Source organism: Columba livia, chromosome 2 (assembly GCF_036013475.1).
Source record: "Columba livia isolate bColLiv1 breed racing homer chromosome 2, bColLiv1.pat.W.v2, whole genome shotgun sequence".
In the NCBI taxonomy this organism is placed as follows: Eukaryota; Metazoa; Chordata; class Aves; order Columbiformes; family Columbidae; genus Columba; species Columba livia.
The window spans coordinates 112132999-112150536 of record NC_088603.1 but is presented as its reverse complement, the minus strand read 5'-3'; the positions used below and the strand labels follow the sequence as shown (position 1 = coordinate 112150536).

General features: G+C 38.3%; 1 protein-coding gene across 2 annotated transcripts in view; it reads right to left on the bottom strand.

The window, feature by feature from the left end:
- The window catches only part of YES1 (YES proto-oncogene 1, Src family tyrosine kinase), a 51067-nt gene that overhangs the window by 8241 nt on the left and 25288 nt on the right, over positions 1-17538 (bottom strand). For both annotated transcript variants that reach the window (XM_065053274.1, XM_065053275.1), the window contains 3 exons: positions 8244-8516; positions 4069-4168; positions 2607-2705 (listed from right to left, as the gene is read on the bottom strand). In XM_065053274.1, the coding sequence (XP_064909346.1) occupies positions 2607-2705; positions 4069-4168; positions 8244-8508 (464 nt within the window). In that variant the 5' untranslated portion in view covers positions 8509-8516. The remainder of the gene's footprint in view (positions 1-2606; positions 2706-4068; positions 4169-8243; positions 8517-17538) is intronic.

Here is a 17538-nt window from a genome sequence, read left to right as displayed (position 1 = left end):
GGTCAAGCTGAAACAGATGACACACTTTGGTGGCACACCTGAAGCACTGCAGCAGGCAAAACTACCTTCTCTAAGTAGTTTTGTCTCTATAGTAAGAAAACCCAATATTTAATACAAAGTGGGTGTGTATAAATATCACCAGATCAGGTTGGAAGGGGCCCTTGGGAAGTCTCTAGTCCAGCCTCCTGCTGCAGAAGCAGTGTCAGCTGTGAGATCAGACCTGGTCATGCAGGGCATTGTCCACTCCAGTCTTGAAGACCCTGAAGGATGGACCCAGCACAGACAATCTGGGCAACCTCTGTCCCTTCCTGGCTGTCCTCAGGATGAAAACATTTCTTTTATCCAGCTGGAACCTACCCTGTTTCAACTTCTATTGCCTCCCATCCTGTACCTCAGTAAAGGAAGCACCTTTTTCTACTGAACAATTACAAACAAACCTGTGGTAGGTATTATTTGTCTTTGAGGAACGCTCTTTGTTGCATCATTCTGATAACTGAAAATACACAGGCGTTTTAAAATGCTTGCATTTTCTCTTTCCTTAAGTTCGTTCACAAAAAGAATTTATTCTTGTATGCCCCCCAAGAGTGCTCATCCTGATGAACAGCCAGCACAGTTTTGTCCTGAGCCAGTGATAATTTGGGTCCATCTTCCTGTGAACCCCCAGACTTTGGAATAACACTTATGTCTAACTAGCATTTTAATTCAGGACTGTCATAGCATCAAGCAAATCTGCCTTTGTTAAATGCTGGTAGAAGAAAAATAGTATTGGAAACCGCAGCAAAGCAATAGTTTTGTGAGTGAAATGGTTTGTGGGGGAAAACTATAGGTAGGGATGGATCATTTTGTTGGCCTGTGAACAGAATGGCCTGTACAATCACTTGGGAATTTGAAACTTATTTTTACTTTTTATTGTGTTTGCAGTCTGACTACTTAAGTAGATGTGCAAAGTTAGAAGTGGATATGAGTGCACATGCACTTGAGACAATTTGGATGTAACCTGTGATGTTATCAAAGCAAACTTGAACCCTAGTAATTGCTTGACAGGAAAATGCCTCCTCCTTGGACTACTGTGACAATTTACAAACTACATCGTAAAGTGTTATTTTATTTCATTACCCATCAAATAATAGTAGGGTTTACTTGGGGCTTTTTTAATGAGCTTTAAACATTTATATTGTGATATAATTCAAAAGCCACACAGATAATATGGATCCTGTCACAAGCAGGTTTTGATAAAAATGTCTTCAGGCTTAGAAAAGAGCACTTTAAGAAAATCCCAGCAATCTGGGGCTGTGCATTGCTTTAGCACTTGTAACTCCAACTGGAATCACAACACAAAATCTACGAACACTATCAAAGCCCCGGGCTAACAAATGAACTCTACTCCAAATGCTGTGGTGATATTTAATAATATTAGCACTAGTTCTTTAAAACAATCAGTTTAAAAAAAGCTTCCTCATGCATCATCCCTCACTCTCACCTCCAGTCACCACATAAACCTATGGCAAATCCCAACACCTCGTTTTGTCAGTCTTCAGGGGCAATGCTTTCTTTGCAGAAACACTGAACTCTTGGTTTGCAAAGCACTGTTGTTTCCATTTTACCACCACTGCAGCTGTAATGAGGACATGCTTTGATTGCATAGCTTAAAAAAACAAAAGGCTCAACTTTTTTTAAAAAAAAACGGAAGTCAGTAATTTTAAAAGCTGTTGAAACTCAAGGGCATAAAGTAACAGTGCATCTTTGATGCCATCACTTCTTAATAGCAGTGAGGCAGGTGAGAGCAGCAGCAACATGCTAGTCTCAGCTTGAGATTCAGGAAACATCTTGGAAGTCGGGCACTTTTCCCAGAAGTGCAGTAGCAAACATAGAAGAGTGCAGATCATGTATCAGGGAATTGCTTATTGGCAGTACCATGCCTGTATATCGGAGCAAGACCTGAGGAGCTTCGTATTCCTCGTACAATATATACAATTAATCCCTTAGAACAATATAACCTGAAACTCACAGTTCCCACAGTATCTTTATGTGATTCTCTAAGTGTTTTGGGATCATTGTTTCCAAATAAATGTAGGAAGTACTGGTACCCAATGCAATGCAATTTTTGCAATTCGTAGAAGTTCTTAGCATGCCTAACAAGTCTGCCACCAAAAAGTTGTTATAGATTAATAGATTAGCAGTAACTGTCTACAGTTACATAGCTGATCTTGAACTACGGTTTGGCAAGCAAAAATAAGGAAAAAAACTTAGAGCTGATGGTGTGTGAACTCTTTAACTAAAAACCATCCATTTTTGCTTTATGTGAAACACGGTGCATGTTCCCCCAATTCTTATCTTCAATATTGCATTCTCCCATCCTTTTTCCTTTAGCCCTTCCTATAGCAAGCAGGCATAAAAAAAAAATCTGCCTGGGTGTCCACCTCACACTTACTACTAATAATTATACCTTTGACATCATTCAAGTAGCATTGCTATCCTTTAATTAGTAGAATTATCCTACTTTACCCTTAAATGTTACATGTACTGACTTAAAAGAATAGCATCACCACAGGGCACAAAATGTAGAATGGATAATAAGAACAGATTGACAGGATACAATGTCTTACTCTTCTGCTTGAATGGAGTCTGCAGGAGCTACATAATTGCTTGGGATGTAGCCCGTTTTTCCCGTAGCAATGGATCTCGCTTCCCACCAGTCTCCTTCCCTGCAATACATCATCGGTTATCTCTTACATATGCATAATACATCATTCTCTAGCAGTGATATCATCCTCACATATGAAAGGCAGGTTAAATTCCGGTAACATTATTTTAATTATGAAGGCACCTAAGATAGTTTGCGCTGCACCTAAATATATTTGTCTTCTCATTGTAAGCAACATGAGTACCTCTCAGTGGAATTTTGTATTTTAAAGATTTTTTTTTTTTTTTTTTTTAATGTAAAAGGTATTTATCTACATATGCAAAATGCAAGCCTGCAACAAAATATTTTATGGCAGAAATGTGTAAATAAACTTCCCAGTTCTCTAGTCTTCATCTGCCTCTCCCAGATCATTCTGCCTGTGTGCTGACAGTGAGTGAAAAAGGAAGCAGAAAGACAGCTAATAATACAATTAAAGAACTAGATAAAGGAAAACTGCTATATGTACAAATTAGAACCATTACCTCAGCTAAAAGCTGCATGCAAACAAATCTTCAAGGTGAACAAATTAATTCCTTTTCACTAGACTTCTAGAAATCAGGCTGTAACTTCAAACTACACCTAAAGCTGAGTGTGGATTTATTGTGGAGTCCAGCTAGATGCATGTCCATGGCCAGAAGTCCCTGCCCACAGGCAGGACACTCACTCTGGCATTTGTGGTGCTGCCAGCTGCTCCCTCCTCTCCGTCAGAGATGGAAACCTCTCAAGAGAAGGCTTGCAAGGTGCAGAGCCTGAGACGGGGTTGCACAGGCTGTGTCTCCACCTCTGCTGCCCCAAAGCAGGTACCTGTGCCTTTTTGTCGCAGGGAGTGGGAGGATGCCACCCAACCAGCTGAGGAGGAGAAGGCTTGGGGCTGCCCAAATCACTGCAGTTCCACATCTGCAACCAAACCCTGACCTCAGCCTGAAGGTTATTGTCTTACCAGTATCAATATTTTAACCCTATGCTTGTTGAACACAGAATCATAGAATGCTAGGGATCGGAAGGGACCTCAAAAGATCATCTAGTCCAGTCCACCGGCTGGAGCAGGAACACCTAGATGAGGTTACACAGGAAGGCATCCAGGCTGGTTTTGAATGTCTCCAGAGTAGGAGACTTCATAACCCCCTGGGCAGCCTGTTCCAGTGCTCTGTCACCCTCACTGAGAAGAAGTTTCTTCTCAAGTTTAAGTGGAACCTCTTATGTTCCAGCTTAAACCCATTACCCCTTGTCCTACCCTGTATTCAAGGAAAGAAAAAAACTGAAAAAAAAATAATAATCAATCAATCTACTCTTCACTGAAATAGGATACACAGATTTCAAGAAGAGGTGAGCGTCTATTTATTCCTAACAACCACCAAGTGAAGACACCGAACGAGAACACTTACGTGTTATTTATTATCTGGAACCGTTCGCCTTTCTTAAATGAAAGGTCATCTGTAGTTCTAGCTTCATAATCATATAAGGCCACAAATACAGTAACACCACCTTAGGAAAAAGAAAAAGAAAAAACCAAACAACATAGGATATAGCAGTAACACTGTAACACTTGATTTAAGGACTTGCCTGCAAAACAACTCCTCAATTTTGATTTGGAAGCAACTAAACACTCTGAGTTGCATCTCATTTTGGAAACTCGATCAATAATCATCTCATTTCATAAGAAACCAGGACACAGAGGAAAGCCTATAAACAGACACCCTAAAAATATGCTTCCACACCACAAAAGGCAGCTAAATACATCACTGGAAGTACTTTAGAGCACTTAGCTACAGAAATCTGCACACTACATCAGCCGTAAAGAAGCCAGCCTCCTTATTAAGCTACTTCTTGCAAAGAAATACAATTCTAGATGATCCTACAACACCACAAACAGTGAACCATCAGCCACAATTTTTACAGAATTAGTGTCCTATTGAACTTCACTATAACTAACTGATGTGTTCCCAGCTTCCTGGGGTTACGCATCAAGAATTAAGAAATTGAACCAGAAATAAAAAGTACTCTGTTGGAGACAAAAAACTTTAGGACTAATATATCTCTCTCTCTATATATATAGAGATATATAGAGATATATATAGATATAGATATATTTTTTTTAATCCCACCCAGCCTCCCCACCAGCGAAGCAGACCCTTGCTGAGGACGATCCATCAGAACATTAGTCTAGAGAACAAGGACTGAGATATGTTGCAAGACAAGCAGCTGCACTCCATGGATCCCAAGGATTTTGCTTCCCCATCCCACTTCTGGTACGGGGAACATTGTTCTTGCATCTCATTTTAGACACTATAATTAACATGGCAGTGATCAGGAAGAATACATAATGTAACAGGTATTGTCTACTTCTAATATTTTTTTTACAATGTACACTTTCTGGTGTAAGAGCTCCTAATCACCTAAATACTTTAATTTGATTTAGAATCTTCCTGTGATTACACTTTCTCAGCAGGACTCAGCTGGAAATGGATTTACAGTTCTTCAAGGAAAAACAGAACAAAAAAATCCCCACAGGAGGTCACAGTAATTGAGGTTTGTTTTTTTTTTTTCAAGTGTGATTTATGAACGGAGGATGAATTATAATATTCCCTAAAAGTTGACAGTTCTGAAATTAAGCTAAAAATCAACACAGCTCTAGCAATTTTTGCCTGCATCACTACATTACTGCATTATTTTGAAGACAAAAACTGCTACATGGAACAAGAAAATTCTGGGGACACATACCATATTCACAAAGATAGAAACCAAATGATAAAGAACTAAACCATCCCCAGAGAGTTCTTCAGCGAATGAAGAAAATCAATACTCAAAAGTCACAGTACTACAAAAATTTTTAACTGCATATAAAGAAACTAGACGACTCTGAGAAATTAGAAGCAAACTGTACAACATATAGAAAGATAACAATAAGGGAACAAGAGAGTGATTATTTCATCTAGACACTGTAGCCCTTGTCAAAGTAAAGGATCCAAATGTAAACGGTGCAATAAGAAAATTATCAGTTATTATCAATATTTGTATAGTCTTAATTATTTTTAAAGAAAGAATTGGAAAAGCTAACATAAATCGTGGAAAGTTTTGATTTCAACACTTCAGTTACCATAAAACCTCTGTATTCTCACTCACAAGTGTTATTTATTTCATAACAAAGAACAACAAAATATTTCAGAACAACAGCATCAGCACAGAATGTTTTCAACAAATAGATAATGCTCCAATGATTTTTGAATCTTTTGCAGCTGTTTTCTTTGTGAATCACTGCAAGGTGATCTAGTTTAAGCTGTTTAAGCTACTTGTGGTCATAGTATTTCCCTTAAAGGTTATCCTTTCATTAGGTCTGTAGTCCTACACTCTAATCTAGGACTGGTTTTAGAGAGAAGATTTTTACTTCTTCGTTCAGCATGAGGACTACAGAGCACTAGTGCTTCCACAGCTTCATGGGAGACAAGAATAGTGGTCCATTTTTCCATTTTGATTTTCAGTAATGTTCTATAAATTCATAGTATCTGATGACTTAGAATGTGTAATACAGGAGTAGCGTGACTAACTCAGATTTCTTCTCTTGTTCTGCTCCAGAGGAATAAAAGGTGGCTCAGCTCTTCTCAGCCTCACTGCAGGCCACGATGACAAACACATCACCCTTTCGTCAGACAACGCTGATGGGCTGGGTAAGTACTGCTGACAGTTATGTCCTGTTTGACAAGCCCATCTATTCTCCTCTCTTGCAAAACAAAGGGCCACAGAACATGATCCACTGTTTTATTAGTCACAAATACAGGAAGCTTACAGCCAGATGAGGTTTGTCATCTTATCGATTCACAAAAACACCCAATGTTGATTGACCTGAAAATTGGTACCAAATGTACAAAACAGTTACTAGTGCAATTTTTTTTAAAAAAAGTGTGTTTGTTTGTGGGCTGGTTTTACAAAACAAGGAAGAATAATTTCATATGCACTACCATTTTACCTGATTGCAAAATGATGAGGGTGTTCACCCAAATCAACCTGCCTGCTGATAACTGAATCTGCACTCATGAGAATCAAGACTACCTTTTCATGAGAAATCTCTCCTGTTGACTCTGGTCCAAGACATAACATGCTTAACTACCAGCAGGACCAGGGATGAGCAAGAGAACATCCTTTCTGGTCTGTGCAGCAAAGGATTTGTGGTACCTGGGGTGAGGGGGCTTCATCTTTGATAGTACCCAGGAATGCCTGCAGGCATGTGAACGAAGAACCAGATCTAGTCGGAAGAAATACACAGAGCTTCTTTTCAAATATCTCCTTAAGTGTGATAAAGTTTACCTAGTGGAGCTCATGAATAAAAAGAAATGCTTCTCTTATTTAATTTTTGCATATGTTAATCCAAAAGATGGATTCAGAGCAGACTCAACAACTTTGAGACAGGACAGATGCTCGTTTTAGCTATTTGGTTTTTAATTAATTCCCAAAAAGGGAATACGAGGTGGTCATTACCTGACAACTCATATTTGGTTTCCTGAATTGCTTAATGTCAAGGCCACAGTGGGTTTTCATGGATCTCCAATTTCTTGTGTTTAAAAGACTTTAAATGCCACTGTAACAAAGAAAACATTTAAGCACTGCAATTGTGCTAAAATTAGAGGTTTGTGGGAACACTAGAAATGGACTAATAAGGAATTATTTATCTTGTTTTGTAAAGTGTCTGCGAAAAGCTTCTAAATAAATTACTCTTTCTTTTCTCTCTTGGAAAAAGAATAAATTATGGCTTCCTCTCAAAAATATGCAGAAAAAATACCGAAATTAGCCACAAAAATCAATGTTTTTTGTGATGAAGTTTTAAGATTTTGATACAAAGGTGACTTTATAACATCGAATGTGCTTATTGCCTTAAATGCATGTATCTTCAGAGACTTTATATCTCAGACAAGACAGTCTCTGCACTTTGTAAATTCTATTTTTATATTTCAACTTAGGTTTGAATATGACCTCCAGCAATGAGAATTGTGCTCTTCTGTTTCACACATATTGTTCATATAGTACACAGAATATACTGCATATCTTATTCAGCTTAGTAAATGAACAGATTCAAAGTTGCATTAATGTAAGTAACTTACAGCTAATCAAGAAAGTCTGAAAATCAGTTTAAAATACGAATTTCCTGAACTTGAAGTGGTTTTCACTTTGCATCTCCCTCCAAAAGTTTAAAGCCATTATCTCACGTGGATCCCTTCAACACCTTAGAACTGCTAACACTATTTTGTCAACTATTTCTGTTACTGCCTTTAATGAGCCTTAAATTCCTCTGTGCTATGATCCTAAAAAAACCCACCCCAAACAAACAAAAACACCAAACACCCATCCCTTAAGGCCCAGTCACTAGCGAATATGGGCTGAATTATTACCCGAGCAGCAAAGATATTGAAAATCAGTAAGCCCTAAAAAGCAATTTATTTTAAATTTGCAACTTATTTCCGTGTGGTGAGGAGTCATAATATTTTTTAAAATACGACTTTCAGGCAGTAATAGTAATAATAACAACAACAACAATCACAATAGCAGCATCGTTTTATGTAACACTCACCTGTTAATGTACTAGGATATGGACTTGGCACAGCTGAAAATGAAGATGATGCTCCTCCAAAGGGTGTCATTCCTGAGGGCCCTCCAAAAGGAGTCATGGAATGACTATTAAAATTAACTGCTGATCCCTTTATTGACGGCGACTGTGTTGCTTGGCTGGAGTCTGATCCATAATGGCTGACGTGGGAAATAACGGGTTCTGGAGTATTATCAGTTCTGTATTTCATGGCTGGACCTTTATCTTCTTTGCTTTTAATGCACCCCATAGTTGCTTCTGTGAAAATGAGAGGAAAAAATAAGTTCATGTCTATGTTGTGTCTTTAGATAGTTAACACAGAAGATTCCCAAAAAACTACTGAAAATACTCATCTATTACCAGTTTAAAAAAACCTAAAACAACCCCCAGGAATTGCTCCTATGTGCAGTTTATAAACTCTGATGAAAAATGTTCTGGAATAAAATTTTAAGTAGTTCCTAGACTAGTGAGGACATAATTATTTTCCTTTACAACAACACATATTAAAAGCGCATTTAGATTATTCTTCACCCCAGTTCCTTGGTGCACTGTAAATGGTAAAACAGAAAAAAAAAATAATAAAAAAAAGGGAGTCAGGTAACAGATGAAGAAAAGACACTCAAGACTTATACAGCACGGTGGAACGGGAAACAGAGGTGACAAATCCCAAGGCAATTAGAAGCAGCAAATCCAAAGCAATTATATGAAGAAAGCGAGTAAGGTGTTCCTGCTTTCTTTTTTTAAGCATCTGTGCAATAGGTGCTGACCTGCTGGCAGTATTACGACTTATGTCTTTAAAGAGAAGTTTTCACCCATTGGCAGTCCCCAAAATACAACTCACAAACAAACCTGGTATATTCATGGCCACAGGATAGGGTTATGCTCTAGAGCCTAACCAGAATTAGAAAAAAATATCTAGAAGAATAGTTATACCATCCGTAGTAGTTTAGAAAGTGAACTGCACCCAACAAGTGACCATTTATAGCCCTGACAGCCCAAGATTGCCACCAGCAGACTGCATCAGAGCTGTTTACTGCAGGGATACGTATTACCTGCTGATGGAGGCAATTGGAAAGGAGACCTGTCGCCAATGGTTAAAATGACTGTGTCTTAAGAAGTCACCACCTGCCATTTATCAGGCGATGACAGCTGAGAGCAGGCATTTTCTGGCTTACCCAGCTGGGAAAACAAATCAGGAAGAAAACAGAAGTATCTTCTTATTAGGTTGGTGCAAAAGTAATAGTGGTTTTTCAATTGTTGAAATTTGCCGTTTGATATTGGAACACATTCTTAAATAAACGTGATTATGTTACACATCATTTTAATGCACTTTTCTCACTTTATGCTTTTTTGCTACTGACTTATTACTTGCTGTTTATTTTATATTTATTTTAGATCATGGAAATTATGTTAGACAAAAAGCAAATTTGAATTATTTTCTTATTAGAGTTCAAAATGGATTGTAAAGCAGTGGAGACAACTCACAACATCAACAGCACATTTGGCCCAGGAACTGCTGATGAATATACAGTGCAGTGGTGAGTCAAGAAGTTTTGCAAAGGAGACAAGAGCCTTGGAGTTGAGGAGCGTGGTGGTGGCCATCAGAAGCTGACAATGACAAATGGAGAGGAATCTTCAAAGCTGATCCTCTTATAGTGACATGAGAAGTTGCCCAAGAACTCAGTGTTGACCATTCTACGGTCATTCAGCATTTGAAGCAAATTGGAAAGGTGAAAAAGCTCACTAAGTGGGTGCCTCATCAGCTGGCTAAAAATAAAAAAAATCAACATTTTGAAGTGTCAACTTCTCTTACTCTATATCAACAACAGCGAACCATTTCTCAATCGGATTGTGACGTGCGATGAAAAGTGGATTTTATACAACAAATGGCGACAACCAGCTCAGTGGTTGGACTGAGAAGAAGCTCCAAAGCACTTTCCAAAGCCAAACTTGCACTGAAAAAAGGTCACGGTCACTGTTTGGTGGTCTGCTGCCCGTCTGATCCATTACAGCTTTCTGAATCCGGGTAAAACCATTACATTTTAGTAGTCTGCTCTGCAGATTGATGAGATGCACCAAAAACTGCAACGCCTGCAGCCGGTGTTAGTCAACAGAAAGGGCCTGATTCTTCTCCATTACAACGCCCAACCGCACATCGCACAACCAATGCTTCAGAAGTTGAACGAATTGGACTACGAAGTTTTGCCTCATCTGCCACATACACGTGACCTCTCGTCTTGTCAATCAACTGTCGCTTCTTCTTCAAGGACCTTGACAACTTTTTGCAGGGAAAACGCTTCCACAACCAGCAGGATGCAGAAAATGCTTTCCAAGAGTTCATTGAATCCTGAAGCACAGATTTTCAAGCTACAGGAATACACAAACTTATTTCTCATTGGCAAAAAACGTGTTGATTGTAATGGTTCTTATGTTGATTAATAAAGATGTGTTTGAGCATAGTTATAATGATTTAAAATTCACGGTCCAAAACCGCAATTACTTTTGCACCACCCTAATAGATGCAGCAATACTCTGACATGACAATTCCTATATGCTTGAGAAAAAAAATAAAGTTAAAAATTTAACTTCAATAGTAGAAACCTCCACAAAAATACAAAAATCAACTGCTTCACATTCTCTAATGAATCGGTTAAAAAAACCCCAAACCAATAGCAGTCTGAAAGCATTACAAATACCTCTTTTGATAGCTACAACAGTTTCATGGAGTCTAACTAACACTTAGGCAAAGTGTTTCCCATTGTACATGTAACTATATTTTTTCCTTTTCAATTCTCTCTTACCTTGTTAACTATTACACACAGAAATATGCAACAAAGTAAATCTTACTAAATAAATACTGCTTTACTGTAGTCACACTGAGAGAAACTAATTCCCTCAGTGTAACTATGCACTACAATATTAAAGATACTGTAATCTTCTCAAGAACTGTAAAATAGAATTCCTGGAAAGAAGGTGGTCTGTAACTGGTGAAACAGCATACAAAATGTACTGCTCATAAGATTAATAATATTCATCCTGTCAATTCAGCCCCTAATGCTGTAATAAAATGCAATTACTGGTGCAAAACCAAGCAGCAAAGTAAAAAAACCTGTGTTTTTACAAATCTTGTCTGAGTTTTATACAGAATAATGAATCACCACAGAAGCATACTTTATCCGTATTTTTTTTTTTACTTCTGATAATTATTGCCAGCCTATTAATTGTGAAGAAATGTTAACAGAGCAAGACACAAATATATGCATGAAGAACACAATGTGTCTTATATACCTTACAAAAGAAGCCTTACAATCCACAGTAGAAAAGCCAGTTATTAATTCATGATACAAGTCAAACATCCAGTCACACCCTCTGCATTAGACACTGTAATTTGAACCATTTTTTTTTTTTTGACCATGAGGCTGCATAGTGTGAATTCTTGCCTTACTTTTAGGCTATTTCTTTGATTCTCTTTAAAAAACTGCAATCAAAGTTGTCTGCTTGCACAGAATACAAATCCAATCCTCTTTGTCAAAATGTGTTTGCTAGTAGCACTGATTCCATGTCTTTTTTTGAAAGTTAAGCATGACACACAACTTAAAAGTCACGGAATCATTTTGGTTGGAAGAGACCTTTAAGATCATTCAACACACTACTTACGTTAATAATGTAGATTAAAAGGGAAATGTATGGACATTTGTATGATTAAGTGCTCATCACAAATTTTTTTTCCTCCCTTCTGGAATTTGCTTAACTTGTAACAGACTGATAAGACTTCAAGATTAAAAAAAAATTAGAAAACAATTTACCAATTCAGGTAAAACTGCTGGATTCTGTCCACAGTATTGCTGATTTGACCAAATGGCTGGTGTCAACACCACCCTGTATTGCAATTTTAACTGCTATTACCCGTACGTGCTCACCTACTTAAGCTGTGGTTAGCAGCAAGTTACTGTTCGTATACTCAAGAGCTGCAAAGAAAAGCCCTTATTGAAGGCCTGAATTCCTTTGAGAGAAACAGGGTCGGCCTCTCCCTTGCTTCTCCCCTCCCCAGCCACTTCGCTGTTAACATAATCTTCTTTCAGGGGTTAAAGAGATTAGCAACGTAGATTCAATCAGTACTTCAAAGAGAAAGACATTCCTAAATATACAGACAAAATTTTTAAAAGCTCTACTTTTATAACTGCATACCTACAAATTAAAACTAAGGAAGCAAACTCATTAGCTTTCAGAGGTCAAAACATAGGTGGAAATTACTATAAAATACTGTGTATGCATTTATGAGGAGGAATTAGAGGAATGAGGGGAGAGAAGATGACATAAGCCAACACTGAGTGGCAGGGAAGGGAAAAACGATTGCCTGCCCTTAGGGCGTAAAAACCCAATGACTTTCTATGTTTTAGTCTTGTAATAAGTTACTGGGTAAAGAAAAAAAATCCTTAAGCAACTGGTATGCAGTGTTGGATTTGATTATTTTGGTAATGCATTTGTTATCAAAAATGTATGTGACTGAAATAACTTTACAACTATTTTTATCACAATTTGTCTGACCAGCAAAAAATTATGAAGGAATATATTTCTGTCATAAAATTCGTATCTCTCCTTCTAAAGCACTGAACTCTTTTTAGAAATAGATACAGATGAGAAGTTCCAGTTTGCTCTACAGAAGTCCACCTATTCAACGAATGCTGGCCCAAGGCAGGTTATTCACAAACCACAGATCCATTTCTATTAGTTGAATCATTATTTTAGGTGCCTGAAGCAAACTACTCGAGTAACTTAAGCAGCTTGTTCTTTCTTTGAAACGAATACTCTCCTGTTGGTTCTGACTAAAGTGCTCACGTGCTTGATAGGTGGGTTGGGAGTCAGCTTGCTGGAGGTCCATCAGACAACCATGTCCAGAAAGGCATGGACTAAAAGCACATATATCTTGTTCTGCTTTCTAGATTAAAACAATCCTATGTTAGAATGTTTTCAAGAAGAAACAGAAGCTAAAATGATCACTGGAAGGAGAACTGAAGGTTAGCAGGATGCCCACAGAAATCAATAGAAGAATTAGAGTACTCCAGGAAGCCGTCATCATATGAGATTTTAGTGATGCCTAATTTGACTTGGGCTTTTTGGAGAAGTCATACAAAGGGCAACAGTTCTTTGTGGTTCAATACTCTACAAACAGCTCAGACAATGAGAGAGGACCCTTAATAACCCCTCTGTGAAACAAGATTGCTCCAAGAAAGTCATCGCTGCCCTCTTATCTTCCCAACTCCATTTTGTAGCAGAGTGCTGGATCATGAGGAAAGCTTTGTCAAACAACAACTGACAAGTGTGGCCAGCAAAGTCTTTTTTTTCTCCTTTCCTTTCAAAAGGATGACCCACTAGCCTAAGAAAAATGAGTTTTTCCTCAAGAGCCACCATATCCATGGATACTGACAAATGGTTCCCCCAGGGTGTCTGCAGCCTTGCCCGCCCACCCCGGAGAGGTGGATATCAAAGGGGAACAACTTGTTCGTCCAGTGAGTCTTTGCTCTTTCCAGTTGATGGTTACAGCAGTTATCTACTCATTGGTTCTGTGGGACACAAGGTTCTCAGGAGTCCTTCAAGAAAGGTCTCCTACTGGCACCAAGGAAGATGCTAGAGCTTTCTTTGAAAGAGGTGATTTTAGATCAGGGAATTAAACTGACAAGCTGTTCCAGCTAGCTGCCCCAGAGAAAAGTAGTCTACAAATGTCTCTAAACTCTATATTAATTTTTCTCCCAATACTCTACACATCAGCATCAAGATTTTGAGGGTGACATGTTAGCCTCTGAAACCCTGAACACCAAGAGCTGGGAGAGCCTCATATTTTTCTGCACTTGCTGTAATGAATCTGATAACAAAACTTACACCAGAAAAACAAACAAAAAAACCCCACTCCCCAAGAACCAACCAACCAACCCCCACAAAACCAAAACAAACAAATAAAAACCCCAACAAACAAACCTCCCAAACACAAGTAAAATGAGGAGTTTCTTCTTGGGGAGAGCTGGTGGTATTCTTCTAATCTTGCAGTTCTGTTATGATCTAGCACATCCCTAAGTGCCTTCTGGAGACTTGATCATGATGTCAAACCATGAAAAACAGCCACACAGGGCTGTTCTGATGCACCACAAATTGAAAGATGCTCTAACTCCTCCACATTTATACAGTCCATTTATACATTCGGCCCTTTGACAGCAACTGTGAGGCTGACATGGCCTGCGGTGAAAATGGGTTTGACACCCCTGATCTAGGGTGTTGTTTTCTTTTTGACCTCTAGACTAAACCAGGTACTAAAACTGTACAAGAACTAAATGCAAGAGGTAAGGCAAAAAGAAAATCACTAAGGGGAAGGGCAAGTTACAAGATTTCTTTTTTCCGTTCCTTTTGATTACTGAAATTGTTCATACAACCAAAAAGAGCACATAAGTCATTTTTCACTATGAAGAAAGAGTCAAGTTAGAAGAACAAGCAAGCCAAATCTCTTTCCAGGATAAAGCAAGACTGCAAATATCCTCCTGCCTAAACCCAAAACAAACTAAATAAACCACCTCCCATTCTACGTAAGAATTTCATTTGAGGTTCACAAATTGCTAATAAAAAGACAAAACATTGAAGATTTCCACTGCCACTCTACCTTCACTTCTCAGTGTTAGCAAAAAAACCCCAAGTTTCTGTCAAGAAGCGTCTTCACTTCTCAAACGTGAAACAAATATCTTACAAAAAGGTCCTCTTAACTTTCAACTAAAGTAATGATTCAAAGTTATTAAAAATTCATGCAATGGCAAAGACAGGATACTCTGCAGAAAGGTCACTAATGGACCCATTAGCTGACAGCTGACTGTTCGCTCAAACTAGCACTGAGCAGGTTCCATGTGTCACTGGAGACACACAACCTGCACTGGCTTTTCGTACACAAGCCATCAAGGCAGAGCATCCACCAAACAGGTGGTTTCAGTTTGTGGTATTGAAAACTCATTCATTATAAGTGACATAGACTGAAAGGAACAAAGGCAAGCAGAGAAGAGGCCAACTCCTTTGGCCAATACTATAACATCCACCTGATTCAGTCCATCTTTAACAGGTCATGGTATGAAAATAAGAGTGGGCTTTCTCATCTACAAAGCAACCTGCCATGTTTGTAAAGGAAAATAAACAAAGGATTTGCCCTGTGTTCTTTGCCGAGTATATGCAGTTTTAAAAAATTACGCAGTTTCTATCATGTGATATAATTTCTCTTTTATAAGCTGTCATAAATTCAAAAGTTTGCTTAGTTTACCATGAATAACCCGTGGCATTATGAAGAATGATGTTCTACTAGATTCAGTTGTATAATTAGTAATAACATTAATGCAATGAGACCTTAGAGTATGCATCATTACACATTTAAAGTGCAACTGACATAACCTTGTAATTTACCATCTAACAAGGAGCAAAAAGTGAACATAAAGGAAGATGAACAAAGATACTGAAGAAAGGATTTAGGTTACTTGATTTTCAATGTTTACCACACATCTTTGTGCAGTTCTACCCAGCAAAATAACCATAAACCAGCACTATTAGACCTGAAGTTGCCCATGCACCAAAAATGTATTTAAAAGTAAAGAAACATCCTCTTCAACACCGACTAATACAATCTGAAATGTTTGATCCTCGTGTTTCTACAGACAAAATCCTGCTTTCAACATGACCATGCAAACATATTCAAGGAAAAAGTCTGGATCTTCTGTGGTAATGCATTTGATTTCATAGGGACAGAATAAAAACCGGTTTGTTTGCTAATAAAGCTATAACTAGTTAATCCACTGTAGCAAACAGAGGATGCTGCACAAAGAGAAAAAAACTTCAATTAGCATAAAATTCCTTATCTAATTGGACAGTCTGTATTTCAGAGTTAAAAGCTGTTGCCAATATTACATATTTCTGTTCTAGCTCATGCTTTTTAAAGAAATCAGATCTAAAAATTGCATTAAATTAACAATTGAGACTGATCCTTCTACTGCAGGAGCTAATTAGTTACCTGGCTGACAAGTTCGCTAGAACATCAGTGCTCTGAAAGAATACCAGATCCCAAAACACTACCTGGAAAATCAGGATATGGAGGAACTGCAGAAAAAAAAGAGAGAAAGGTCCCTCAACCTTGCATGTCTTTCTATAATTTCTAGACTTTTTTTTTGAATGGACGAAGAGGTTCAATGGAAGAGTGCTTCCTCTGAGATCTCAAGACAAAGGCTTCTCTCCTGAAGAAACACCTATTAGCTTTGTTGGAACTAATAGGTTGAAAATGGAGCTGCCTCAACAGGTGGTACAACCCTCATCCCAATCTACATCAGGCCCCGTCACAGGACAACCACTGGAAGTCAGGTTACAAAGCTGAAGGAAAAATTAAGCACTGCAAGAACGAGTTCTGATAAATAAAGTGGAATTAAGGATTATCAGTGAGGCAAAGTCAGGAAGAGATACAAGCCACTCTTCAGTTTTCCCTCCCAGTCACATCCTCCTTTTATCAGGACTAACCATGTAGTATCTCCTCCTACTCACTGTGTATTTGAACAGCTGAATCTATAGAGGTAGCCTTTCAATTTTAAAAAAGGGCAAAGGCTGCAGGAGTATGTTGGAGAAAATTACATGGATGATGTGTGGCTGGCTCTGCAAAATACACACTCATAAAACTGTGTTTATTTATGATCGGAGTTTCACCTACACTATCTAAGATAGCACAGGTTTCCTTTGACCAGATGTTGTATGCAAACATAGCAAGAAAAGGTGGATTTTCCAATCAGACCAGTGAGTGGTGAGAAAATACAAACTATAGGTGGAAGAAAGCAAGCCTACTATCATTTTAAAGCCTTTTCTAATCAAAGAAGATCCAGTTCAGTACACTGTCTTCAGTAGTGGACTTTGACTCTAACCAGGAGCAATTCCTTCACCATGGGCCTGGGCATGGCCTCTGACAACAAATAAGGTTGTCTCTTTATAGAATGAGTAACCAGCTAGAGATGCCTAGAAAGGTGAGAGCAGCAGGATGAGCACAGACTGCTCCAACCTGCACCAGCCTGCAGCTCAAAGTCCACACTCAGATGGAGACTAAGGACTCAGCTATGTGAGAAAATTCCTGCAGGTATGACCTACCTTATGAATTTAAATTAATGTAGTTATGTTGATGCAACATCTCCACAGGATTTGTATTCAGGAATGTCTTTACTTGTATTGTTTTATGCTGTTTGGTTTAACTCAGAATCATCATATCCAAGAAAATAATAATAGT